The 27,928-nt window shown below is 50.2% G+C and overlaps 1 protein-coding gene across 6 annotated transcripts in view; it reads right to left on the bottom strand.

The window, feature by feature from the left end:
• LOC119441413 (tripeptidyl-peptidase 2) overlaps window positions 1-27,928 on the bottom strand; it is a 141,043-nt gene that overhangs the window by 23,076 nt on the left and 90,039 nt on the right. Inside the window, exons 15-20 of one of the 6 annotated variants that reach the window (XM_049661243.1) lie at window positions 27,474-27,550; window positions 18,475-18,581; window positions 15,657-15,811; window positions 8,211-8,327; window positions 5,752-5,852; window positions 1,534-1,630 (exon numbers count right to left, since the gene is read on the bottom strand). In XM_049661243.1, the coding sequence (XP_049517200.1) occupies window positions 1,534-1,630; window positions 5,752-5,852; window positions 8,211-8,327; window positions 15,657-15,811; window positions 18,475-18,581; window positions 27,474-27,550 (654 nt within the window). The remainder of the gene's footprint in view (window positions 1-1,533; window positions 1,631-5,751; window positions 5,853-8,210; window positions 8,328-15,656; window positions 15,812-18,474; window positions 18,582-27,473; window positions 27,551-27,928) is intronic. The other 5 variants (XM_049661240.1, XM_049661238.1, XM_049661241.1 and 2 more) reach the window with 5 other exon arrangements.

Raw genomic sequence — 27,928 nt, 5'->3', positions numbered from 1 at the left:
CATTATATATACAGTGTAATCTCGTTTATATGATCTTCATGGGAACTGGAAAATAAAGTGTATCATCCGGAAATCGTATCATCCAACATACTATCCAACCAAATCGTATTATCAGGAAAAGAAAAAGAAATGTATTATGCCAAAAAATTTATTATGCAGAACTGCATCAACGAGGTTCCACTGTATATACAAATACAGTCGAAGTTAAGTCGAAGTCTGCCGGAACACAAAAAATTTTCAAATTAAGCAGATTTTCGAACTATCCAAACAGCAATTTTTTTTTTTTTTTAAAGAAGGGCAGAACTGCACTACACAAGCAAGTCAAGTTTATTTTCCGTGTAGCAGAACTACTCGAAGTAATCATTGATGGGGGATTGCTTCGTAAGGAAGTTTGCTGCTCCTAACCCATTAACCCATCCGCAGAGTCTCACAGTCACAACCACTACAATAAACAAAGCTGTGGACGAAATTCAGGGACTCAATAACCATCGCTAAAGCGGGTATGCTAGTGGGCTCATCGTTGTCCTTGGCATTGCCTAGTGGCACACTGTCGATGACTTCGTCTTCCACGTTAGCGTACAATTTCTGCACGTCCGCTTCTACATTCAAGCAAGTCAATTATTTTTCGGGCTTGCTAGGGTCCGTGAAAACGTCCGAAAAAAATTAATACATGCCTTTTACTGCCCCCAAAGGCTCAAATTACCATGGGCACAACCGAAACAGCTCTGAAGGCCTGCCAGTCCACTTATTAAGCATATTGCTTCATTTACTGTGACAGGAGACGCGTGTACAATTAAGGAATACATTCTCTGCCCCATGGCAGTTGCCCCCTTCCACTCTTGGTATGCTTCACTGCGTAACACCGCTCCGCTGTGGGGAAGCTGCCTTTTGGGTGGGAACTGGCATTATGCACACTGAGGAAGGCAACTAGCTCAGGTTAAAATGAACCAAACCTGCAAACAACACCCGATTAAGTGATGGGACTGGACACCTCAAGGCCACCCAGGAGCTGTGAGATGGCTGCAGATTAATTTGGACCAGCTGCGGCCCTTTAATGAGCCCCCAAAGCACATGGCATGAGCATTCTTGCGTTACTACTTCATCGGAATGTAACCCAAGGTTTCATGCTCAGCCGCAAAACTTCATAACCACTTTGATAGATGACGAGATTTGAGAACCAGAGACATAGGCAAGACTCCTGGTTGTTTAACAAGCGAATCTCCTGGTTGTAATATCAAGACTTGTGCACCACGTTTCAAGACATTAATGCCCTCCAAGAAGGAGACCCGGATGGAATGGTGGTCCGTGGGTTTAAAACAACAGGCTACCCAGTGGATATGCATATGTTGTTGTGGAGTTTATTTAAGACAATTTGCATACATTGTGATGGGGGACATGGATAAAGGCCCAACAAGTGTCTGCGAGGCCAAGCCACCCTATGCGGCACCAGCAGCAGGGTTCACCCCAACACTACAGCAGTGACAATCCTGTTCCTAAATGGAATGCGTGTGGCGTGTGCAGAGTCGTACTCACCAGGGAAAAGTTGTATGTGAGCTGAATCTCATAGATGACCCTGCCATCGGGAAACACATCCCGAGCACCCAGTGGCAGCACCTTTGACTCGGTTGGCCTGCAAAAACACAACAGAGGGGACCCCTGCTTTCACATTTCTAGTGTTCCTTTGTGGCTGTTTTCTTTTGTTTTCTTTTTTTTTTTTTCACTGCTTCAGACACTTTGGCCATTCCCTTGCAGCTGAAGGGAAAAACACTGACTAGCATGTGAGAACTTGCAATGCGTCATCTGTTTTTGTCCCAAATTTGATGCAATATTCTAACAGCCGCATGCTTCTGATTAAACACTCTGCATTTAAAGCTATTTCTTTTATTAATATATAGATTTGAAACTTGCACTGTTCATGTACTATGTGTTCAAGTCACAGAATATTTTTACTGCGATTGCAATTATACGGATACGACAGGCGCATTTCTGCCGTCGTCGTCACCGTGACGTTCCGTATAAAGACCAAGAGCAATAACATTGCCACCGTGCGCTGTATGCTGTATGTGCGAGTGAAAGCACACGAGGGTGAGCTGACGACTGCGGCTCAATCTCGCGCGTGCGAGGGAGGAAAATAGGGAGGAAGCGTGCCATCTTCCGTCGTGCACAAGGCACCGGGAGGAGGGGAAGGAGGCGCGTTCTACTCAGGCAGCTGCTGCGTATGGCGCAGCCGTACTATCTTGAAAGTGATGTGCAATGTGCGCTGTATTTTTGCCACTTAGTTCGCCTTGAAGCGATAGGTCAATTCGCTCACTGCTGCTGCCGCGCTTCCTCACTCCAGCATTTTCACAGCGAGTTTCCGAGGTCATCGAGTGAGATGTGTTCATGTTTGCTTATGCGCGCGCACGTGACACCATGCTTGTTAATTTAGTTAGTAAACGAATGTTTACAAGTTTACATGGCCGATAAAACTGATAAAACTACTACCCTTACTTTGTATAGCTGTCTACTAATTTGCTATTGCAATCGATGCTTCGCCATTCAGTGAAACTGCGCCTTTTGTTGTCATACATTTTTTTTATAGAGTTAAACCTTGATATAACGAACTTCAATATACAATAATTCTCGATATAACGAAGTATTTAACTTTTTATAACATCTTGTCCATAAAACACCATTTATTTAGAAGCTGAATATAACGAAGTGTGTTTGTATGTGACTGCAATACAGTATAGACCGCTTATAACGTAAGTCGCCGGAGTCACGAATATCCGCACTATAAGCGGTACCGCACTATAACCAAAGCAACAATTTTCAAGGCCCGCACATATGCAAAACATGTGCACTGAGCCGCCACGCGTAAGCGACAGTCGAGGAATGCAGCTAGAACGTTTGCATTCAATTTACAGTCGAATCTCGTTAATTCGAACCAAATCATGCGGCGGCGCCTCCGACCCGCATTGCTCCGGCACCGCCATAGAGTAAAAGCTTAGGAGACCCCCTCTCAAATGGCAAAGTCGCCGATTCTGCGTTGCGCCAGAACATGCGTGAACTTGCCGACGTCTCAGCCACGCGTAGAAAATGGCAGTGAACCCTTCTTTCTCCTTTATGCTTCCTCTACTTTCTAGTCACGAGTTGACCTTGCACGCTGCGGCTACGGCACAGAGGGAAGCAGCGGCGCTGTCCCCGGCCGGCCAACGAAACTGCCCACGCCGGCAAACGCCCGCTTCCCGATAACGGCAAAGACGAAACTTCGGGGAGCTGGCGCCGGGCGTGCACGGTGACAGTCGAAAGCGAGGGAGCTACGAGGGAGGGCGAGGGGAGCCACCAAAGAGGCGGAGTTGCCGAGGCGAAATCCGCTTCCCTGCCGCCCTCCTCCCTCACATTCCACGGTCTCCGCGTGCGCCCTTCGCCGTGCTGTGCCGGCCCGCTCCCTGAAGTTTCGTTTACTGCCGTTATCGTGAAGCGAACGCGACAGAACACCCATACAAACTTGTTTCGCGGCCCTTGCTCGCTATGCGCGCCGTGATATTTCCCGACTCGCACTCAAGATTCTGGTTTCAGCCTCACTGGCTGAAACCAGAACGCACCACGTGCCCTTCTCCTCCACTTTGTCTCTCTTTCTTCCTCGAGCACTCCTTGGGGCGCCCATTTATCGTGAAGCGAACGCGACAGAACACCCATACAAACTTATTTCGCGGCCCTCGCTCGCTATGCGCGCCGTGATATTTCACGACTCGCACTTAAGATTCTGGTTTCAGCCTCACTGGCTGAAACCAGAACGCACCACGTGCCCTTCTCCTCCACTTCGTCTCTCTTTCTTCCTCGAGCACTCCTTGGGGCACCCATTTATCGTGAAGCGAACGCGACAGAACACCCATACAAACTTGTTTCGCGGCCCTCGCTCGCTATGCGCGCCGTGATATTTCACGACTCGCACTCAAGATTCTGGTTTCAGCCTCACTGGCTGAAAGCAGAACGCACCACGTGCCCTTCTCCTCCACTTCGTCTCTCTTTCTTCCTCAAGCACTCCTTGGGGCGCCCATTTTAGGGGAGCGTTCGCCGTGTCTGCTGACTTACGTACTCCCAGGCAGCCGCACTGTAACCAGTATTTCATTTCCCGCAACTGCACTATAAGCGATATGTGTATACATGGAGTGCTATGGGAAAATCAACGGGAGTCTGAAAAGAACGTACTATATCCGGTCCTGCACTATAGGCGGTTACGTTATAAGTGGTCTATACTGTATAATGAAATTTCACTGCCGCTGCAAAGGAACGCCGAGACAATAGATGAAAACTTCCGCGGACGCAGATGGGCAAATGATTGAATTACATGCAGCTGCTTACAACGCACCTCTCAAATCGCGCGCTGCGCGACAAGAGTGACTGCTAAAGTGGAGCCGCATCAAGTTCTTTATAAAGTCCTAGTGCGACAAGATCCTATTGCGCCCCGCGCACTGTGTTTTAGGTGTGAGTGAAAGCGCACGAGGGTGAGAGAAGAAAAATGGTGGCTTCACGAGTGCTGCCTTCCTGTACGAGCAAAGGGAAAGAGGGGGGAGGGGAGCGAGCTCGCGCTAACGCGATCAAGCACGCATGAGGGGACGGAGCGGGGGATAAGTTGGCGCGCGTCTCGGCAGTGGCTGCGCATGGCTGTAAGCGCGGCGGAGCGCATACGCAGCGGTGCGCCCTGCTTTAGAGGTAATCTGCGCGTGTGCAATGAGTGGGGGTGCCGAGACGCCGTGGCATCATGTAAGCTGTCTTCCCGCGCATTTGGTATCGGAGGCTACGTTATCTCGAGTTTCGGAGTGCCGTTGAAGCGGAAGGCTGACGAAGCATTCGCTCCCCGCTGCCAGCGCTTTTCATGATAGCATCGTCTCAGTGCGGGCGACGCAATCAGCCGCGGGGGCGGAGTGGACGCGAGAGCGTGGCGGGCTTCGCTTAATTTGTACCGCCGATGTGAAGATACCGTCGACGTGACATGAAACCATATCATTCGTCGCCGACTCCCAAATTCAAGAACATATATTGTTTTCGCATTCAAATTTGCTCTTTTCGATTGCCCGACAATGCGGAAAGTTCTGCGGCCCCTTTAGTACGTGTAAGAAAAATTGATTGGCGGCTGTACTTATTTGCATAAAAGGTTGAATTTCAATACAACAAAATTTCGATATAACGAGGCAAATTGCCGATTTTACCAACTTCGTTATATCAAGGTTTAACTGCATCAAGGTTTTAAGCGCACGCAGCGGCTAATCAGTCGTGAGATGACGAGAATCACAGCATCCATACTGCTTTTGTGCAAAACACAAACAGGACTTGCCGATTCATTCAGCAAATAAAAGCATGTTGATCTAGTAAGCATTTGTTTATTGTTCTCTTGATACACTCGGTAATTCGACATTTGGTTAATTCAGACATTTTTTTTCTGTCTCGTGAAATACAAATTAACCATGTTTTTCTGTAGTTGCTGACCAATTTCTCATCCCTGCTCAATCATTCAACATCTCTGCAGCGATGCCACCTTCTGCATTGTATAAAGGCGGCTCTGGTGTTAGTGAAAAAGTGGAGCAACGTGAAGATGTGAGACACCGCCACGTGTGGACATTAAGAAGACACACCAGCAAGATTATCTACTTGACAACTCAAATGATTCCCAATTTGAATTTACGGTACAATCAAATTGCCCGCCACACAATATCCGACTTGCATTCAAGAATAGAATATTCACAATATCCTAATCGAGGGGCTCACCTGAGGACAATGACATGCTGCTTGAGGCATGCCGCGGGAGACACCTCCTCTGGCCGCAGCTGGGAGGTCACATCGAAGCGATACACTCCTTCCGAGGAACGCTGAAACCAACACATACACACAGTGTCACAATCAGAGGGGAGGCATAGAACAAGCCTTCACATACAAATCACATGAAATGGTGCTGTTGTAGTGGGCCAGCTGGTTTAGTGAGCCATGTGACCATGTTCTACTTGTTTAGATTCACAATTTATTCATTTCTGCCATTGGATCCTTAGACAGCTGTTAATCTGTGCTTCCTGTGTGCCTTGTATCTCAGTTCACCATGTCCTGTCCTGTCTTGCATCACAGCGCAGTGTTCCACCCCAACATAAAATGGTGGCATACACTTTGCACTACCAGTTGTCTTTTTGGCCTCGAAGTGAAAGTGATGTTACGAACTGGTGGAAAACCTAAGCTTTAAATAAAAGGATTAATTCTGGGGCTTTATATACCAAAACCAAGATATGATAATGAGGCACGCCGTAGTAGGGGACTGAATTAATTTTTACCACCTGGGGTTCTTTAACGTGAGCCCAATGCATGAAACACAGGCATTTTTGCATTTCGCCCCCATAGAAATTCGGTCACCGTGGCCAGGATTTGATCCCATGACCTCGGGCTTAGCAATGCTAAGCCACTACACCACCATGGTGGGTAAGTGCGAAGCTCAATGTAAGCAGGTCGCTCGGTCACGAAGTGCTCTTTGTGCGATTAAAAAGAATTATATGTGCACACAACATGGCACGCCTACGCCTGTCAACATCAGTGGTCTTGATGCCTATTTCATGCTGACACAAACATCAGTGGAAGTACAAAAACGTGACAGCTGGGGCTAAAAATGCCATGGTGCTGATTCATATGGGTGATTCACAAGCAAACGTATGCCTTGGCTTGTCAAAAATGCCCTACAGAGGTCGCATTTGGCATTACTTTCCCTTTTGGGGGGAGGGGGGGGGGGCAATATACATTCGTTTCATACAAATCAAATATAGTTACTCATACGAAGGTACAAAGCTGGACATTGCCTTACTTCAGTTATTTGAATCAAATATTTGAATAATAATATGCAGAGGCACTTAATAACAAGTTTCTTTAACATGCTGGAACATTGCAGTTATGTTGCCAACAGTAAAAACTTGTGAGCCACTACAGTTAATGCTTGTTTATTTGACCGTTGCTAATTTGGAAAATTGAGTAATTCACACCATCAGTCTCGTGGCATCAACCAGCATCAAATGCCCTTTAACTCGGAGGCCCTGCACCTGTTTGCACTCGGCACATTTGCCATCAAGTGATAAGCTCAGAAGCGCAGGTAGAGCTACAAAAGCAATGATAAATGAGCGAGACAAAAGCTGCAGTAGCAACCAAATACACAGGTCATATGAAAACAGCACAAGTATCAAGAGCTGAACGAGTTTGCACAATTTTGGGAACCCAGTAGCAGCAAGTAAGACATAAGCATAGTGGAACAGACAACACAGACATGGAACACGCAATGCAGGTGCCGAGTCGCATTGAGAAAATATCTAAGTATATGCGCAGAAACAAAACACGCATGTGCCAGGCAATGCGAAGACAAACAAACGTACAGTCTGTTAACCAACCATGAAGGTACAAAACCCATGGTCACACGCTTGGCTTTATCACATCCTCTGATGTTGTTTTCACCGCATGGCTCTTGAATTTGCTGAAATTCAGCTTCCCTGCATAGCATATGCGACGAAGGAAGTCTGTGTAGTTGCGCACTAGTACGAAAGATGGTGTATGATGTGTGAGTGCTTTAACGCTAGCACCACCTGACAGCATGGATACTTGGGCACAAGAGGAACTTATTTTCTCCTCATTGGCTGTGGGACGGCATCGCTCGGAGACTGACCGCACGGTCGTTGGTGCACTCGACAAGACCAACCAGCAGAGGGCTTACCAATTGCTCAAATGTGTGTCTGTTCGTGAGATTGTACCCGCAAGCGACATTACCCTTACACGCTGTGTCGAAACCCTCAATTCCTCAGCGTATTCCACTTGTTGTGTGCAGATCGGCTAGCTGGCACTTTACAGAAGGTACAATAAATGCCCTTTTATGTTCACAGTAATGTGTGTTGTCAGTCCTTCGTTGCCAAGAACACATTAGACCCCTTCAGTATCAAGCAGAATGATTAGCGTTCTGCTTATGATCATGTCTGCACCCCATTTATACGGTAGGCCTCAAAAGTCATCTGCGCATGTCTCTTCTTACTGTGTGGCGTCGGCATCCATGTCCTGTCTTCAGTCATTATTCCATCTCTAGTGCCTGGCTACTAGGTTCCCAACAAGAAGACAATGTCCCCACAGCTAGAGTACGACTCTTGCGCTGTGAGATGCACTGTCAATCCAAGGAGATACAGCAAGTGCAGAGATAAAGATATTGAGAAACGCACCATGGCCACCCGGCTGGGATTGGGTTGGAGTCCGTAGAAAGTGAGCGTGCAGTCCACCTCCACGTCACCCAGGTTGGTCCACCACTTGGCAAGGCACAATTCCAGAGTCAAGCCGCCCTGGTGGATGCAAAAAAATTCATTAATTCATTCACCTCAGTAGGACACGAAAAGTTGGTCGCAGTAATATAAAAAAAAGGGTGCCGTCGAACTAAGTAACCCTTTATAAACTGAGATTCTGTATACAGTACAACCTGTTCATATGACTAACTTGACAGTTCCATGAAAAGAGGTTGTTATATCAGTAGTTCTTTATATATAGACTTGCACTTAAAAACACAAAAAAATTATCCGCATTGAAGCTGGTGTCAGCAGTTACAATTCGGCAGAACTTTGTTCTGAAAACCAGACCTTCGCTGTCATTTTTGTTTGTAGTGCATTCCCGTACCTAGCTGCAAACTTCCGTTAAAATGCCCATCTAAAGAACAAAATGTGGCATTGCACGCCAAACGGCAAAGCCACGAACGAAACCAAAACCATCGTCCGGGAAATCTTCACAATGGCGTGGAGGCAAATGTTCAGACGTACCGAAGGCGGTAAATAAAGTGTTAACTTCACGAGAGAATGGATTTTGTGCCGCTGTTACAGCATTTTTCGTACACTGCGGCAGACGCTTAACTCACCGCTCGTGCCCGGCCGATCGCGAAAGTTATTTTGCGGCACATGCACCGTAGCAATGAAGTGGTTTGACTTATCACAATTTCACTGCATATTGTGGGGTTCTTCCCCAACCCGTAGCGCGTGTAATCGCAGCTACGTAGGGTTCGGGCGAATAAGGCAACCAGCGAGTCAACTCAACAACGTTTATTGCTGTCAGCAATAAAACACACTTGTAGAGGGAAGTCCGCTCTGTATAACAACTAATAAAATAGGCTTGCCTCGTCGCGTGTGGTAGTCACGCGAACGAGGTCACTCACGGCTTTCAGCAGGTAAAAATCCGTCCAGGCAGTAGGTCAGAGAGAGCGGGGGTCTCTCGGTCGCGCTCTTTTATGCCTTTTTGCCTTTCCGCGAGGGGAGTGTCCTGCTCGCCCGCCGGATACTTTCCCTCTTCCCGCGCGGCACGCGCGTCGCGAGAGGCGAGCGAGAACCGGGAGAGGGCAAAGTGCATTTCTCCCGTGTTCGCCCGGCTCCCGCAGCGCGCGGTGTGCGCGCACGAGATGTCCACCCGGCTGCTGTCGCGGGCGCTCCGTGCGCCGGCGACGGGCGAGCGCCCGCGGGAGAAGGTGCCAGCGTGTGCTCCCCCACAATATTTATGGCAAAGTTGGCAAGCTTGGCAAGCTTGTGCTTACCGGAAGTTTTATTTCCAGAAGTCGGTCAGGCTGGATTTCTTACGCTTCATGGCAAGCAAAGGCGTTACGCGAGTCTCACAGTCCGTTAAAAGAGCCATCGCAATGTCATTGTCGTGGGCTCCGATAACTTTTATGATGAGGTCAAAAGGATTACAGTGGAATCTCGATGATACGAATCTCACAGGGTCAGGAAAAATATTCGTATTAGCCGAAATTTGTATCATCGAAACACAATTAAAACTAGCTAAATTATGGGGGATGAGAGCATCAGATCGCGAAAATCGCGAGAAAAAAATTATTTTTGAAAACCACGCGTTTCGGTATCTGCAACGCCTAATCTATGCTGTATCAAAATGGTTTGGCTGAAAACGCGCTAAAAGTGGCCGAAAAAGATTTATTCGTCAGACTCAGTGCGCAGGGCGGAAAACAGCTTTAAATCACGCAAAATCACCGCAATTCACGGAGACATATCTCCTATTTCCCGCCACCGAGCACCGCCATCTTGGTAACGTTCGAAAGCTCAAAGTTTCGCCATTCCGCTTCTCCATTCGTCCGTCGTCGCCATCTTGTAACAAATGCGCAAACTATAGTGTACTCGAAAGCGCAAACTCAAAAGAAGCACGGGTCTGCAATAGGTAGTCACACGGACCATCCGATGAAAGCAGCCTCCGATTGGCTGCCGTGCTGAAAGGCGTTTCTCCATTGGTTGCTGCTGTGACAGGGGCAAGATGGCAACCGCAGTTGTCTGCTTCGTAAACCACGCCGGCGTCTTCACTTGACACGCAGAATTCGGATTACTGAGAGCTCCCAGGTTAGTGAGGGACCGTCGCTCGTTGGAGAAAAAATTTTGGACGAAGCACGCCTTCGGAATACAGAAGCGCAAGCCTCCTACGGCAAGAAAAATATGGCGATTAGCGGGAGAAGCGGAGGAGCAGCCGACTGAACGTGCCGCGCTACCTCGCACGGTGGATTACGTGCCGCTCTATCTTGCACCGTGTGACTCCGGCAGCGAAACCGACAATCGCCCTGTGCCATCGGCACTGATAACGCAGCCGACGGGAGACGCGCCAACGGAGGCTCCCGCGCCTCGCCGTACGGCCGCGCGAATCAGCTGAGATCGTATCTCGGTAGACATAGCTCGCTGCGACTAGGCAAAATGGCGCAAACACAAAGAACACGGCCCGAAGCACAGCAGCCACTCCGTCCGATGGGCGACCGCCAAAAAGGGGGAAAAGCACGAAAGCAAGAAAAGCGCCACTGCTTTAAATTCTTCGCGCCCAGTCGCGGCCTCCGCGCTGTCCGGCGCCGTGTCCGCGCCTCCGCACCAAAAGAGAAAGGGAGAAAGCGCGTGACTGCACGCTGTTCTCTTTCTCGGCCGTCGGTGGGGCGGCGTTTATTCGTATCAACCGACGCGGGTCGAAAATCGATTCGTAACAACCGTACTGTAGCATGTTGCAAACTAATGGGGCTTGGCCGGGACCACAGAAAAATTCGTATCATCTGGAAATTCGTATTAGCCTGTGATCGTATCATCGAGATTCCACTGTACTTTCAAAGCAGTCGCCGGAGTCGGTGTGTCTAGCGGATTGTCATTTTCCCCAGACGACGAGACAAGACGTTGGCATCATGTTGACAACAGCGGCTGCAACACGGCTGCTTGGGCGCTATCTTGAAAGCAATCTGAGACGTGTACAAAGTGCACGCCCGCGTGGGCCTCATTTTCAAAGCGCCAGTAGAGTCGTGTGCACTGTGCTTAGCGTTGAAGCGAGAGATGGCCCAGAGGTCAATTTACTCGCTGCTATTGCCGCGCCTTTTCACTCCAGCATTTTGATATCAAGTTTCCGCAGTCATCGAGCGAGATGTGTTCATGTTTACCCGAGCACGCGTGACACCGTGCTTGGTAATTTAGTTAGTAAGCGGATGTTTACAAGTTTATACGGCCGATAAAACTCCTATCCTTACTTCGTATTAGCTGTCTACTAATCTGCTATTGTAATCGATGCTTCTCCTGTCGGGCGAAACTGCTAAATTTTTTTCCTTCTGCTTTCTACCTCGGTGATCATATATGCCTTCTCCTTGAGAGAGAGAAATTTACGTTTCTTCGTTGGCGTAGCCATTTCGACCGGACACACACCTCAGGAAACGGCAGCGATTGTGGGGATGCTATGCAGTCTCGCGCAGGCGTGTGATGACCCCGCGTGTTTATGGATTGCAGTGGCGTAAATCGCTACTTTGATTTTGTTCGCGAGAACCTCGTTCACGCGGACATACAATCGTCACAGCTTTGCAAAGGCCTTCTAATTTGACTACTCGGCAGTTACAATTTCATTTCAGTCCCAGTTTCGTTCTCGAAAAGTTAGTTGAAACAGAAATACCAAATAAAACGCCTTCGTTATGAACAGACTTTTTTGTACTACTTTCTATGGGCAGCTGACAGGGAATCGTAAAATCTTCATGGTGGTGGAAATTTCGTTGTAGCAGCGTTCGTTGTAGGGGGATTCGACTGTATATCCGAAGGTGACAAGCCGAGAATACAGCGCACCTGTTTTTTGGCCACTTGTGGGATGAAGTTACTCATTTTTGGGCAAGTTTGGTATTTCAGACTCCCGTTTATTCAGACATTTTGGTGATCCCTGTCAAGTTCAAGTTATCGGTCGGCGACTGCGTCTACTTTTGCAAAAGCTGTTCTCTTCCTTCGCCCTCAACTTTGCCAGTACATAGACAAGCTAGAACAAAAGCCTGCTGCAGTAATTACAGTAAAAGCTCGATGATACGAATCTCACGGGGTCATGAAAAATATTCGTTTTAGCCGAAATTCGTATCATCGAAACACAATTAAAGCTACTGTCGAATCTCGATAATTCGAACTCGAAGGGGCCCGAAAATTTGTTCGAATTAAAAGGATGTATTTTTGAAGTATTCGTGCACCATAGCACGATGCATGAACGGTGCGAGTCGTGAAATATCGCGGCGCGCAAGCACATAGCAAGCGCGGGCCACGAAACTGCCCACGCCGGCTAACGGTCGCTTTCCGATAACGACAGAAAACAAAGCTTCAGGGAGCGAGCGGGCAGCGCCGGCACACGGGTGCGCGCGGAGACCGTCGAAGGTGAGGGAGGAGGGCGGCAGGAAAGCGGATTTGGCCGCGTCAACTCCGCCGCTTCGGTGGCTCCCCTCGCCCTCCCTCTCAACTCCCTCGTAGCTCTCTCACCTTCGACTCCGTGCGCACATCTCCGTGCGCGCCCACCGCCATGCTGGCGCCAGCTTATTTTAGCCGCCCCCTGAAGTTTCGTTTTCTGCTGTTATCGAGAAGCGAGCGTTTGCGGGCGTGGCAGTTTCGTTGGCCCGACTGTGCCTCCGCCGCTGCTTCCCTCTGCGCTGCTGCCGCAGCGTGCAAGGTCAACATGTGACTAGAAAATAGAGAAGGGTTCACTGCCATTTTACCCGCGTGGCTGAGACGTCGGCACTAGTGTGTGCTAGAATACGGTTGTCTAGAACACTCTAGTCAGCACACACACGCTTGTTCCGGCGCGATGCAGAAACGGCGACCTTGCAATTTGAGAGAGGGGGAAATTTCCGCCGCGGGTTCTTTTTTTTTTTTTCCCGTTCCTTCGCGCGCGGCATTGAGGGGTCTCTCCTGAGCTTTTGCTCTATGGCGGTGTCGGAGCAATGCCGGTCGGAGGCGCTGCCACGTGATTTGGCGCGCTGCTAAGAGCATTGTCGGTGCGCGGTATGTTCGACATAAGCGCGTTTGAATTCGCTTGCTTCGCGTTGACGTTGAACGAAAGCACGTTTTTCATGATAGTCTCGCTGTGCAACAATTGTGCTCAGTGTTGACGTTGCAAGGCCTAGCTCCTTAGCCAACTCCGTCCGCTTCCTCTTGGGATACTCATCGACCTTTCGAAGAATGCCTAATTTCTCTTTAAAGGAGAGTGCTTTCCGCTTGCGAGACATAGCTCGCTGCGACTAGGCAAAATGGCGCAAACACGAAGAACGCGACCCGAAGCGCAGCAGCCACTCCATCTGACGGCTCGCAGAAAAGGAGGAGAAGTACAAAAGCACCAAAAGCGCCACCGCTTCAAACTCTTCGCGCCCAGTCGTGGAGTCCGCGCTGTCCGGCGCTGCGCCTCCGCACCAAAAGAGAAGGAGAGAAAGCGCGTGACTGCGCGCTGTTCTCTTTCGCGGCCGTCGGTGGGGCGGCGTTTATTCGTATCAACCGACGCAGGCTGAAAATCGATTTGTAACAACCGTTCTCTAGCATGTTGCAAAGTAATGGGGCTCGGCCGGGACCACAGAAAAATTTGTATCATCCGGAAATTCGTATTAGCCGTGATCGTATCATCGAGCTTTTACTGTACCAACTCCAAAATGCAATTAATAATGCAAGAGTAACTGCAAGTTTCGCACGAACAGGGTGGCTCCTGCTTCCAAAGGCACAACAATATTCCCTGAATGTACCTCCTCAATGCGGTTGATGATGCAAGCATACTTGAGCTAAAATTTTATTTCAATTCTGGTGTGTTACCGCCAAAACCACGATATGATTATGAGTGTCACTGTAGTAGACAGCTCAGCAGTAATTCTGACCACCTGGGGTTCTTTAATGACCACATAAATCTAAGTACACGAGCGTTATTGCATTTCGCCCCCATCGAAATGCAGCCGCTGCAGCTGCAATATAAACCAGGACTTCGATAAAGCATATTTTGAACATCGCTTTTACCACTATATTCACTTTTGCCTCCTTTGCCACCTTGAACAACCTAGCTAAAAATATTTCGCAGAAGATTTCGAGAAAACTAAAGCCAGTAAAGTAAACAGCCCAAAGCACACAAACAAGCTCACGTACAGACGGGGACAAAATATTACGAGATCAACAAGTGCACGCCAAATTGCAGTCATGTGCCCTCTGACAAAGCGAATGCCTGGTGTAGGGACCTTTCATGCTCCTGTGCCTGCCAATACACCCACTGTTCAATGTGTAGCATTCTTTCGCTAGGCGCCCGGGATCATTTTCTGCTCCGATCCGTTCGACCTTCCATTTCACGTCCCAAAATACCTGTGCCACCATCTAAGACTTGAATGGGTATATTTCTGTGAATACACCAACTCCTGTACGCTTACCACCGCCTACTCGTGGGTGCACGAACCTCCCATGCAATATTTCGCCAGCCAGTATGGGAGTGACAATATTTGCCTGAACTTCGACCTTCTGGCTTTCAACAGCTTCGTGACTTTGCAAACTCATTGTTTTAAACAAAGCAGTTTTATAAATAATTCAATAAACACCATTAAATTGTCTGGCGGCAGGATTCGAACACACAACTTCTAGTACAGAAGCCCGATAATGAAACCATTACGCCACGGACGCATGCATCAACAGGTGGCATAGAACACCCTTATATAAATTTCTCGTGGGCAAGCGAGTACATTGAGACACTTGGCGCGTTTCAATTTGGCCTTACCAAGGCACAGTTAGAAACGCAGGCGAGAGCTTGTGCAGACAAGGAACACGTAAATAATGCAATCAACCAGAGAATTGTGTCTGCAACAACAGGGAGAAGATTCTGAAGAGGACGCGTAGGGCAAGTGTGTTGATGGGCAAATTATGCGAGAAAAAAAGCACTACAGCAACATTTCTTTCATGTACCAAACATCAGATTGGTAGTAAAAAATGAGTTTACTGGGGAGATTGTCACAGTGTGCATGGTATTCCTTAATATTGCTTATCTCTTTAAATACGGCAGTCTTGGTTTCAAGGGTACAGTATAGGCTTCATAAGTAATGATTACAAAGAATGCTTTGCACTATATGACAATTCCCCAGTTGGGAGTTTCTGCCCTATTATTTCCGGCCTGCTGTCAAGAATTTCAATCATTGCAAAAGATTGCTCTAAGAAAACGGTGTCTGTTTCCGCTGTTGCAACATGCAACAATACGCTGCACTCACCGCTGGCCAAACCACCCTACACCTTTGTGACGTCATATTTTGTCACCTGTAAAAACCTGGTAGCCCTAATCATGCATGGCAGGCAAAACGGTCCTGCAGACTCTCGTTCAAATCCTATTCTCCACAAGCTCAGCGGCTGCTGAGCACTCACCACTACAGCGAAGGCATGCGATGCTTCTGCCAGGGGAGGCAGCATGCACGTCTTCTGGAACTCGGTGGTCTCGCACGAGTACATTGGCTGCAGCTGCATCGCGTGCACCACCACGTGGGCCACATTCTGGGAGTCACGAGACTTGAGCTGCACGCCTGCACCAAACATTGAAAGTGCTTGTCTCAGCTGCTGCCTGCATTGTATTTCCTGCTCCACAAATGGTAACGCGAACATCACAAGATGTAAATGTCCAGGGACAACCCCTGGATTTCAAAACGGAGAACACACAACCTGGCATTCCCATGCTCATTTCAACACAGCAATGTTAACTTAGATAAGCACATGCATTTCCTCAACTTAATCCTCACAATGCTGCAACACTGTATAAGTGCATACAGAACTCACATTAAATAACAAATTAGAAGATACACGACCAAAGTGCTTTTCTTCATAAAACATGAAAACCAAGGTAAAATAGTCTACAACCCTTTATGAACATGGAAAGTAAACTTGCATACAGTCGCCGACCGATTTTTCGGAGCTAGCAGGGACCAAGAAATAGTCCAAAAAATAGCAGTCTCCGAAATTAGTTACCATAAAAAATAGTTAATTATGTCCTGCATCGTGCTACACATGGAGAAGATCATATTTGCTTGTACTTGAGCAAAAGTCACGTCGTCTCTGTTTCCATCTTGCCCGCTGCCACAGCAGCAACCAATGGGGAAATGCCTTTCAGCACGGCAGCCAATCGGAGGCCTGCTTTGATCGGAGGGCCCGTGTGACTACCTCCAGCAGACCCGCGCTTCTTTTGTGTTTGTGCGTTTGTTACAAGATGGCAACGACCGACGAATTGAGAAGCGGAACGGCAAAACTTTGAGCTTTCAAACGATACCAAGATGGCGGCACTCAGTGGCGGGAAATATGAAACATGGCTCCGTAAACTGCGGTGATTCTGCGCGATTTACAGCTGTTTTCTCGCCCTGCGCACTGACAAATTAATTTTTTTCGGGCACATTTAGTGCGTTTTCAGCCAAACCATTTTGATACGGCGTAGATTAGACGTTGCAGATATCGAAACGCGTGGTTTCCAAAAATCAATGTTTCTTGCGCTTTTCGCAATCTGATCCCCGCGTCCCCCCTTAAGCTATAGCTTTAGGGACCCTACAAGGGCTGGGTGTTCCTCCTTCCGATTGTTCTTCTGGCCCTTATTGTTGACTTTTTCAAACACGGTCAAAATTTTCATTCGGCTCTTGACATAGACAGCACTTGCTTGGACAAGTTATATTCTTTCGCCACATCAAACTGAGAACGTCCACTCTCTATTAACTTAATAATGGCCACTTTTTTTTTTTAGCATCCAGGTCGCTTGCTTTCCACGTTTCTTCACACCACTTGGCTTTTGCGCTGGCACAGGGGGTGGTGCCATGGCACCGATTATACACAAATACAAAGTCCCACAAACATTCACCAAGATGCACACAACCACCTCTCTGAGAGACACCGCATGTAGAATGGCAACTGAAACGAAAGAACACCTTAATCCTGCTCCAATTGATGATGATGATAGTGTCGTGCGAAAAAAGCCAAAAAGTGGCATCCTCTGGCATGTCTTAGCCAAGGGCAAGAGCGGGCCACTCGAGGCCAAGCCATCAAGGCAGCCAAGCCAGCAGAAACTAACATGGTGGCTTCAAAACTCAGGTAGCGTGTCTCAAAATTTAGTCTGGGAAATCAAGCTTTTGGGCTTAAACTCATCTAAAAAACCAGTTGCAAATATGCAGTAGCCTTATGAGAACCCTGACAGTGCATCTACAAAGTTCGAATATCGATCAAGTCAAGTCCGAAATATTCATCGGTGACTGTGGTTGCTAAACAATACTATTGCAAGCATCTGAGCGAAATGTTACGTTTGCACTTGCAGCAGGAACCTAACTAAAAAGGCTCGCTGCTCTTTTCAAGACCTGCACCACTTTTGTTTTTTGACACAAATAAACATGATGGCTACCGGGCAGATTTGATTTATTTAAATCTCAAGACTAACCACTGCTTCCAGCAACAGCCATATGCAGAGAAATCTCGTCCGGATACATGGATGGACGGATGCTATGAGCATCCCCTTTGAAACGGGGTGGTAGGTTGCAACCACCAGGCTCTTATTATTTTGCCTACTGACCTACCTTTGTTTTTGAGAAAACACACAAATACAAAGAATTCCAAGCATCAAACTTTTTGAACCATTACTGGGAACTCTGTTTCTGTACCTCTCCGTCTCTGACAGGGTGATGACGCCATCTGGTGGTAGAGAACAACACAATGTGCAGCTGCTAATCACCTCAGAGACAAGTTGTACCACACAACCTCAAGATTGTGCTTTTGCTAAAGCTAAGCATGCTTACACGCAGAACATAGCGGGCACTGTTCTGTGTGGCACAAGGCACAGCTGTGAGCACAGACAGAACGACCACGAGAATGGTAAGGTCATGAGGATGTGGCAGCATTTGACTGTCAATAACATTGTTGAGACAAGGCACATTAAAAACCTTTTGTTGGTAGGTTGGTGAGGAAGTGCCCTTTGATAGCAGACATGTTCTGCACCTTTTATAAAAGGTGCATCAAATCATCTTTAACATTACATTTTCCCAGCTCTAATAGTCGTGCAACTCGCGTTCACTCTTACTGCAGGAGGCAGGCCAATGAGACATTTGTACACACTGGATGTTCATGTGCTTGACACACACACCATGCCAGCGCAACAAATTCTTCGATTGCAGGCACTAGGAAAAAAGAAAAAAGTGAGAAACAAGGAAGCGGTAAAACTTACAGGCCCAGGTAGCTCCCAGTGGAGCAACAAGGAACTCCCGGTGAGACACACCGGGATGCAGGGTTAGCTTTTCAACACGCCACTGGTAGTTGTCCTCTTCGGTCACCCTGTGTTTGTTGAACATCGCGTGTCTCAACAGCAGCATGACTCAATAGAATCGCGACGTGTTGTCACAAGCAAGTGTTCAATGAATGTTGAAACATACCACTAACAACCTTGCCAAAATTATTAACAAAGACAAAAAGCAATCACAGCCGAACAGTGAGGCGTCGTTTGCCCAGAGACTATCTCAATGACGATTGTTTACATTCTTGGGCAGCACAAAGACAGCAGCGCAACTCGCCTGCTTTGCAATCCTCTGCAGGACAACTTGAATAGGCCTCAACAAGCACAACGAGGACAGATCTCAATGATGATTGAGACAGCACACAGGACCCTGGCGTGGTGAGACCCCATGCAAGTGTCTCCTAAAGTCGGCATGGCGTAAATGGTATTTCCTCTACATCACCGATGCGATACCACTGCAGCCAGTGAACTTGCGTTAGCCTTCCTCCTCTGACTGTGGTTCAAAATAAAGCAAGTCGTGCGCCAACCTTTTTCTTCCTTGTCCTGCTATGATCCAACAAATGACGCTTGCTGTCTGTCATTAAGTGTTTGCTGAAGACATTTAGCCAAGAGCTCCCTGCTCAAAACCAAAACTCAGCCGGAAAAAAGAATTGTTTTGGTTTATTGCCTGTAGGCAACACTCATTCATGAAAGGAGAAATGCAACAAACCTCTTCAAAATTGGTTTTGTGGATGTTCAACAAAGTCTCCCATGTATTTCGATACGAGCTGCCACCGTAAATCTACCTCCTGAGCAAATTGGGGCCGGGGAATACCGTATTGGCTCAACCTCTTCTAATACTTGCCTCCTTTAACAAGCTAGGTACTTGAGTTCTATCAAGTTAACATGCTTGCCGATACTACAGAGAACAAAATTTTAGTATAGCAGAGTAACACCTTACGAATTCAACCCTCGTAAATTTATAAAATCAAGTAATTAAGACTCACCCCCTGGTCCCATGAAGTGTGTGCATTGTTTAATGCTATCAGATGCTTGTAAGTTTGGAGGTCTTTGGCCGTGCACCAGTTGACTTAGACAACAGCCGGAGTGCATTAAGAGTGGCAAAATGTGAGATGCAATACAGCAAAAGTGGCGCTAGCATCATTTAACCGAAACAAAGCAGTGAAATCTGCCACCCCATCGTCATCATCAGGAGCCGTGCGGTAATGACAGAAACGCTCGGTGCCTATTTATTCTTGTAGTATTTAAAGACTTAGGGCTGTGCATGATGTCGCAATGGCTGTGTGCATTCAGGACTGCATGGCCGCTATCTGTGATCCAGACAATAGTTACCATGGATTCATCTGCGGCAGTTGTGGCAAGCAGTGGTCTCATTCTCATCAGTGCAATGTACGATGCCACCAACACTGTGGAAGTCGTCGAACATGAAAAACGATTCTACTGCACCCCGCGTGCTGACATCAAACCTGGAAGCTATATTGTGATGCATGATTAGTTGTCGACCAACTCAGTGGCGACAAAGTAATTGCATTGTACAGTCACGAGCTCTAATCTCAAAACCACAGACCAGCAGGCTGAAGTGAAGTGGTACAGTGTTTGTTTGTGCACCTTTTCAACCAATGAAATATGCTGAAACAATTGCATGCTGCATGGATTCAGTAGAAGAAACATTTCCTAATGTCACGGTCTTTAGAGTTTTGCAACTGACTGGACGCGCTGTAGTGAAAAGCGTGTTTCGGATTGTGGGGGTCTTCCCCAACCCGTAGCGCGTGTAATCGCAGCTACGTAGGGTTCGGGCGAATAAGGCAACCAGCGAGTCAACTCAACAACGTTTATTGCTGTCAGCAATAAAACACACTTGTAGAGGGAAGTCCGCTCTGTATAACAACTAATAAAATAGGCTTGCCTCGTCGCGTGTGGTAGTCACGCGAACGAGGTCACTCACGGCTTTCAGCAGGTAAAAATCCGTCCAGGCAGAAGGTCAAGCGAGGTCAGAGAGAGCGGGGGTCTCTCGGTCGCGCTCTTTTATGCCTTTTTTGCCTTTCCGCGAGGGGAGTGTCCTCCTCGCCCGCCGGATGCTTTCCCTCTTCCCGCGCGGCACGCGCGTCGCGAGAGGCGAGCGAGAACCGGGAGAGGGCAAAGTGCATTTCTCCCGTGTTCGCCCGGCTCCCGCAGCGCGCGGTGTGCGCGCACGAGATGTCCACCCGGCTGCTGTCGCGGGCGCTCCGTGCGCCGGCGACGGGCGAGCGCCCGCGGGAGAAGGTGGCAGCGTGTGCTCCCCCACATCCTCCCCCCCTTAAGAAGGCCCCCGTACGTTGAGGCTGGCACCTAGGGACGTCCGTTTGCCTGAGTACCCGCCGAGGTTGGCGACCGAGGAAGCGTTGTGGTGATGTAGCCCTCAGCTGGCGGACACTTGATGCCGACTCGGAGGCGGCTGGTCAGCTGCACTGCTCGGGCTTGCGAGGCGGGATCGTTGTCGGGGCTCGAAGGTGGCTCTCAGTGCTGCGCCCTAGGTGTCGGCTGCGCTGGAGGGGTGGTCGTCTGCCGGCCGCCGGCTTGCGGTTCGTGCGGCTCCAAGGCCGGCGTAGCGCCGTCAGTACTGCAAGGGCGTCAGTTGTTCCAGCGCGTACTGCAGGCAATTCGCACGGCCGTATCTCGTCTTGCTCTGCTCCTGGAAATTATTATCAGCAACTGCATAGCAAACTGCACGGAACGGCACTGTGATCAGCAGCATAGTTGGCCGTATCCGGGGACACCATCGACGTCTGTTGCGAAGGGAATGTTCGCAAGCATCATCACCAATTCGAGTCGCAGCACAGGATAATCACCGCACTGGCCCTCACAGCAGTCTTTGGTGAAACCGCACACCCACGCGTCGAGCGTTCACGCCACATTCCCGTCGTGGCCTTGACGACTCGTCATCCATACTCGGCGCTCCATGGTCACTAGACGTTCGCTTCCCCGGCAGGAACTACCAAGGTGCCAGCCCGGCGCGGCTGTATGCTCACGCGGTACGCAACGCCACCCGGACTTACGAATGTTCCTCGCAGTCGTCGGGTTACGCAACTAGCAGTCAGATTACCTTCGCCTGCTACGCAAATTGTAGCGCGGCTGCGGGCTCGCCGTTCTGTTCTGACTGCTCTCTCTCACCGATCGCGGTTGAGGGAGGGCCTGATCGTCATCCCACTGCTCATCACGCGGCACGTAGCGTTTCAGGTCGCATACGTGTACCGGTCCGCCGATCGGCTTTCCTTTCTTGTTCTCGAGCCGGTAAACAAGCGAGGAAACCTTCTCTCTCACTAGATACGGCCCGGTCCACTTCGGCGCCAGCGAGGCAGCGAACTGTTTGGTAGCATCGCTGAGAACATGCTGGCGTCGAAGCACCAGATCGCCCACTTCGTAGTGGACGTTCCGATGCGAGCGGTCGTACTGCGCCTTCTGCTGTGCCCTTGCAGTGCGAAGATTACAGCGTGCTTTATGTAAAGCTTCCGTCATCTTGGCACGTAGATGCGTCGCGTATTCAGCTCGTGCTGACGGCGCGACTGGCATTCCGCTGCGATCCGCGAGAACCCTATCCATCGGATTCGGCAGCTCTCTCCCCAGGTTGAGAGAAGAAGGCGCATACCCAGTCGAGCGGTTTACTGTCGATCGCAATGCAAACCCGATCTCTGGAAGGTAGGTATCCCAGTCCTTATGCCTTTCAGAGAACGCGACAAGCATGTGCTTGATGTTGCGATTGACTCGTTCAGTGGGGTTCGACTGAGCATGGTAGGTTGTCGTTTTCTTATGCTTAATGCCCAGTGCGGCGCATGAGTCAACGAACACCTTTGCAGTGAAGTAGGACGCATTGTCCGTTATCAACTGCTCCGGAAAACCAAACCTGGTGAAAACCTCCATCAACTTATCCATGATCACCCGTGCCGTCAGTTTTCGTAGGGGGAAAAGTTCTACCCATTTACTGAAGTGATCCGTGACCACCAGCAAGAATTTGTTCCTGCTCGGTGTTGTGGGATACGGTCCCATGATGTCACATGCCGCGATTTGCCAGGGAGTCTGGCTGTCGATAGGCTGCATGAAGCCGGGCGGTCGTCCGCCTCGGGGCTTCACGCTTTGGCACACATGACACGATCGGGCGTAGCGAATCACGTCCCGTTTCATGCCTGGCCAGGTAGCGAAGCGACACAACTTAACGTAAGTCTTGGGGCCGCTCGCGTGCCCAGCAATGCACGAGTCATGAAAGTAGCGTAGCAGTGCTCCTCTCAACGCGCGCGGTATCACCACCTTAAACGCCTCACTTGTGTCGTTCTCGGTGGGAATATACCTCAGCAGGACGCCGTCGGAATTCAGCAGATAGGAATCCAGTGCGCTCACAGCATTACCAGCTGTTCCTGAGCGCTCCGCACCGACAGCAATACCAGCTGCCTCCATGTGCGCGGCGGCCGCGCCGCCCGGCTCTCGGAGCCCGTCAAGCACTTTTCGACAAAACGGATCCTTCTGCTGAGCCTCGAACAGCTCCTTTCTGCTGAAGACAACTCCTGCGGAACCGACAACATCTACGTGGTTCACGCTCTCGCCCAGGATCGACGGTTGTTCCGCGTCCCTTACTCGGGCTACGGCCAGGGTTTCTCCCTCGCCTCGGACAGGCGCTCGCGAAAGTGCGTCCGCTGCGGCATTGCTTTTTCCTTTGCGGTAGCGCACGGTGAAGTCGTAACGCTGCAGCAGCAGTGCCCAACGCGCCAGGCGACCACTCGGCTCACTCAAGCGCCTCAACCAAGTGAGAGCCATGTGGTCAGTCTCAATTGTGAAAGCCACTCCGTCGACATAATAGTCAAACTTTCGCAGAGCGAAAACTATCGCGAGACACTCCTTCTCTGTCACCGAGTAGTTCCTTTCCGCCGGCGTCAACGAACGGCTCGCGAACGCAACCGGTCGGAGAATGCCTCCGTGCTCCTGAAGCAAAATTGCACCTAGACCCAGGTCGCTTGCGTCTGTTTGAATCACAAACTCCCTGTTCAAGTCGGGCAGCTGCAACTCTGCCGTGTCAGCGAGCACCTTTGTGAGGCCGCGCAGTGCCGCCTCCTGCTCTGGACCCCAAGTCCAACGCTCGTCTTTCCTTAAGAGCTTCGTTAAAGGCGCTTGCACTGCCGCGCAGTCTGGAATGAATTGGCGATAAAAGTTCACCAATCCCAGAAAGCGTCTCAGTTCGCCGATATCTTTCGGCGACGGGTAGCTCAGTATAGCCTCGAGCTTATCCTCACTCGGCAGAATGCGGCCGTTGTCCAACGTGAATCCCAACAGCGTTATTCTGTTCGCAGCTATCTGAGCTTTACTCGGGTTCAACGTGATACCCGCGGACCTCAGCCTGTCTAGGACGTCTCTCAAGTGGCGCAAGTGCTCGTCGAATGTTTTCGAATAAACCACTATATCGTCGAGATATGCGAGAGCATGTTGCCACTTCGCATCTCCTAGAACTCGGTCCATCAACCTCTGATAAGTAGCGGGAGCTCCGACTAAGCCAAAAGACATTCTTTTGAACTGAAAGAGCCCGCGGTGACAAGTGAAAGCCGTTTTCTCTTTGTCACGCTCGTCCATTTCGACCTGAAAATATCCCCGACTAGCATCGAGCGTCGTAAAGTACTTCGCCCCGCCTAGGTTAGATACTAAAGAGGAAATGGAGGGTAGAGGGTACGCATCCTTCTTCGTAACCTCATTCAGCCTGCGGTAGTCTACACAAAGGCGATAAGTATCGTCCTTCTTCGGGACTAGAACTACCGGGAAGCCCCATGGGCTGTTCGACCTTTCCACAACGCCTGTGTCGATGAGTTCGTCTAAAGCGCTGTCAAGTGCTTTCCGTTTAGTCAAGCTTATCGGCCGAGGATTACATTTCCACGGCGCAGCGTCACCCGTGTCTATCCTGTGCCTGACTAACGTAGTGAGGCCCGGCCGGTCCGTGAAAATCGCGTCGTATTCGTACAACAGCGATGACAGTCGTGCCCGTTCTCTCTCCTGCAGGCTGTTGACCTCTGACAAAAGTGGGTGCGCTGCCCCTTGCAACGTCGCGGCACAATGTTGTGCTACCGTCTCTCCGTTGCTTTGATCGTCTTTACCGATTACGGTTTGCTCGCTCGGCTGCGGCTGGGTGTGGCCCGCTCGCGCCGCCCCCGGAGACTGGCGTGTCGCCGCAGGCACGGGCGCTTTTGCGAAACGCTTCAAAACACCCGTTCCGTTCTCTCGGTAACCTCCGCTGGCGATGTCTATCAAAATACCCGACTTGGCGAGAAAGTCTCGACCTAAAATAACAGGCACTGACAGACCGGGAAGATGTACAAGGCGTTGTCGCCTGACGCGTCTCTCCCAACGAATAACTAGTCTAGCTGCACCGCTCGATTGTGCTGTGCCGGAAGCAAGGCGGAAAGTGATGTCACTATCTCTTAAGCGGATATTGTTCTCGCGGAGATGCTGCAACACCTCGTCACCAAATAACGAAGCGCTTGCCCCAGTATCCAGTAATGCGGCAAACTTCTTTCGGGCTATCGTTAGCTCGATGAACGGCGCCTGCGAGTCCGCGACATCTCCTACGCGACAAGCCAAAGGCGCAAGTAAATCGAAATCGCCAGTTGTGTTCGAGATCGCCGCCCGGGACCCAAGGTGGATCACCGGCGGCCTCGCCCGTTTCCCGAACCACGTGCTCGACCTTGGCCCGGCGTGCTTGCGCAGTCACGGGCGATGTGCCCCAGTCCGCCGCATTGGTAGCAACGGCCACCGAAGCCTCGGTGGCGTGGGCGCCCGTCGCTCCAATCCGGCGGGCCGTAGCTTCCACGCTCGGCGGTCGGCATGTGCCGCTCCTCTGTTCTCGCATTAGTCGCCAGTTCCTGCCGCGGCGCACTGCGTGCCGCGTTATGCTGTGCTGTTTTCAGCGCGTAGGCGTACGGGTCCAAGGCGCGGTCTGATAATTCCCAACCACGCTGGACCTGCTGCTCGTCGGCGAACGATGCCGACGCGTCGACCCTCGGGGAATGTGAAGCGATCCCGCCGCCGTTCCACGCGCAACGAGGCTCGAGTGACAGCGCGGCGGGTGGAGGCGGACGGTATGCTCGCGCCGCGAGGATGTCCCCTTGGATGCGCTTTGCTTCGGTGGCGAGCTCGTCTAAGTCTCGGTACCTACATCCCCTGAAGTAGGCCGCGAAAGTCGGGTGCGCTTGCCGTGTGACGCGCTCGACTTTATCGGCGTCGGTGGCGAGAGGGCTTGCGAGACGATAAAGTTCGTCCATCGCTCGAACATACTCCAGCAGGGACTCGTCCGGATGCTGGGTACGCAACTCCAACTCTCTCCTCAAACGCCACTCGTAGTTGGCCGGAAGAAATTCCTCGCGGAAGTTCGCGCGGAACTCTTCTACTGTGCGGGCTCTGTGTCCGGCCAGTCGGAACCAACGAGCCGCCTGTTCAGTCAGTGAAGCAGGGACCACGCGCGCGAGAAGTTCGGCGTCTGAAAGCCCTGTTGCTTGCTGATAATACTGCAGACGGTCGAGGTACTCGTTTGCACTAGTGCGATCGTGGTACCCACTATAGGTAGGCATGTCTACCTTAATTCGTGGTCGCTCGCTCTGCGACGGGGCCCGCATGGTGTTCTGCAGGGCGCCGGCTAAGCTCTGCATGACTTGCAGCGCATTCTGCAGCATTATTTCGCTTGACGGAATACTACCGCCCGAAGGTTCGGACGCATCCGCAGCTTGCGTCGAACTATTTAGAGGCATAGGTGGCTCTGAGTCCGCGGGATGACGCGGCGAGGTGTTAGGCGTGTTAGGCCTACTCTCAGGCCTAAACCCTGCCAACGTGGCGTTTCCGCGATCCCGACTGTTCCGCGTGAAACACTCAAAATCAAAGCTACCGGTTTGTTCGGAAGCTGCCGCCGCGTTAGCACTAGGCATCTGATTATCTCCCGCGACCTCCGACAACATGAACAAATCTGGAAAGTCAGACAAGCCCGTCGCCATTGTTTACTGCAACTTCAGTAGTCCCAGCTCCAAAAAACAGAAAAGAAAACTCGCCGTGTTGCCGAATTCGAACCACGTTGGTAGCGCCAAATGTGGGGGTCTTCCCCAACCCGTAGCGCGTGTAATCGCAGCTACGTAGGGTTCGGGCGAATAAGGCAACCAGCGAGTCAACTCAACAACGTTTATTGCTGTCAGCAATAAAACACACTTGTAGAGGGAAGTCCGCTCTGTATAACAACTAATAAAATAGGCTTGCCTCGTCGCGTGTGGTAGTCACGCGAACGAGGTCACTCACGGCTTTCAGCAGGTAAAAATCCGTCCAGGCAGAAGGTCAAGCGAGGTCAGAGAGAGCGGGGGTCTCTCGGTCGCGCTCTTTTATGCCTTTTTTGCCTTTCCGCGAGGGGAGTGTCCTCCTCGCCCGCCGGATGCTTTCCCTCTTCCCGCGCGGCACGCGCGTCGCGAGAGGCGAGCGAGAACCGGGAGAGGGCAAAGTGCATTTCTCCCGTGTTCGCCCGGCTCCCGCAGCGCGCGGTGTGCGCGCACGAGATGTCCACCCGGCTGCTGTCGCGGGCGCTCCGTGCGCCGGCGACGGGCGAGCGCCCGCGGGAGAAGGTGGCAGCGTGTGCTCCCCCACAGGATGAAAACACGTGTCTAGCAATGCTGTGACTGCTTATCGGTCACGAGATGACAAGAAGTGCAGCTTTATGCAAAATACAAATGAAGGTAGCAAATTTGTTAAGTAAATGAAGGCATGGTGATATGACATTAAATTAACTTGAACATTTTTTCCCCTTTCATAAAATCTAAATCAATGAGGTTTTACCGGAGGTCCCCTTTGCAGCCTGTTTGTCTCTGGTACCTTGTGCAAGTGTAATCCTCATTTTGCAACTGTAATTATATGCAAATCTAAGAGAAGGCTTCTGTTGAGGCTGAACTTACGGCTTGGGCTTGATGACACTGATGGGGAGCTCAAAGACAGGGCCTTTGTCCGGACAGGTGACATCAAATGCCTTCACCTGCACACGCGCACACAGGCCTCACTGACAAGAACCACACGTGTGCCTTCAGTTTACAGACTTTGAACACATTAAAGATTTTCGCATACAGTTGAACCCACTTATAATAATCCCATATGTGATGATCTATCTGTTATAACGACCACATCCATGACGAAGTTCACATGTGGTCACACATTTTTAAGACACACCTCAAGGGCGGAGGCGTGGCACGTACAGCATAAAAAGCATGGCACGGGGCGTGCGCTGGTGCCGGTGCGATATCGGATGCCAAGAAACATCACTCTCGTTTTTGAGCAATTTTCTGTGCGGCACCATGTGCATTACGTTTGCTTCAAAGATTTCACCTCAAAAAATATCTATTGTGGAATCTGCGGA

This window comes from Dermacentor silvarum, chromosome 2 (assembly GCF_013339745.2).
Source record: "Dermacentor silvarum isolate Dsil-2018 chromosome 2, BIME_Dsil_1.4, whole genome shotgun sequence".
Lineage (NCBI taxonomy): Eukaryota > Metazoa > Arthropoda > Arachnida > Ixodida > Ixodidae > Dermacentor > Dermacentor silvarum.
The sequence above is the reverse complement of the archived record's forward strand: the minus strand, read 5'-3'. Positions and strand labels throughout refer to the sequence as shown.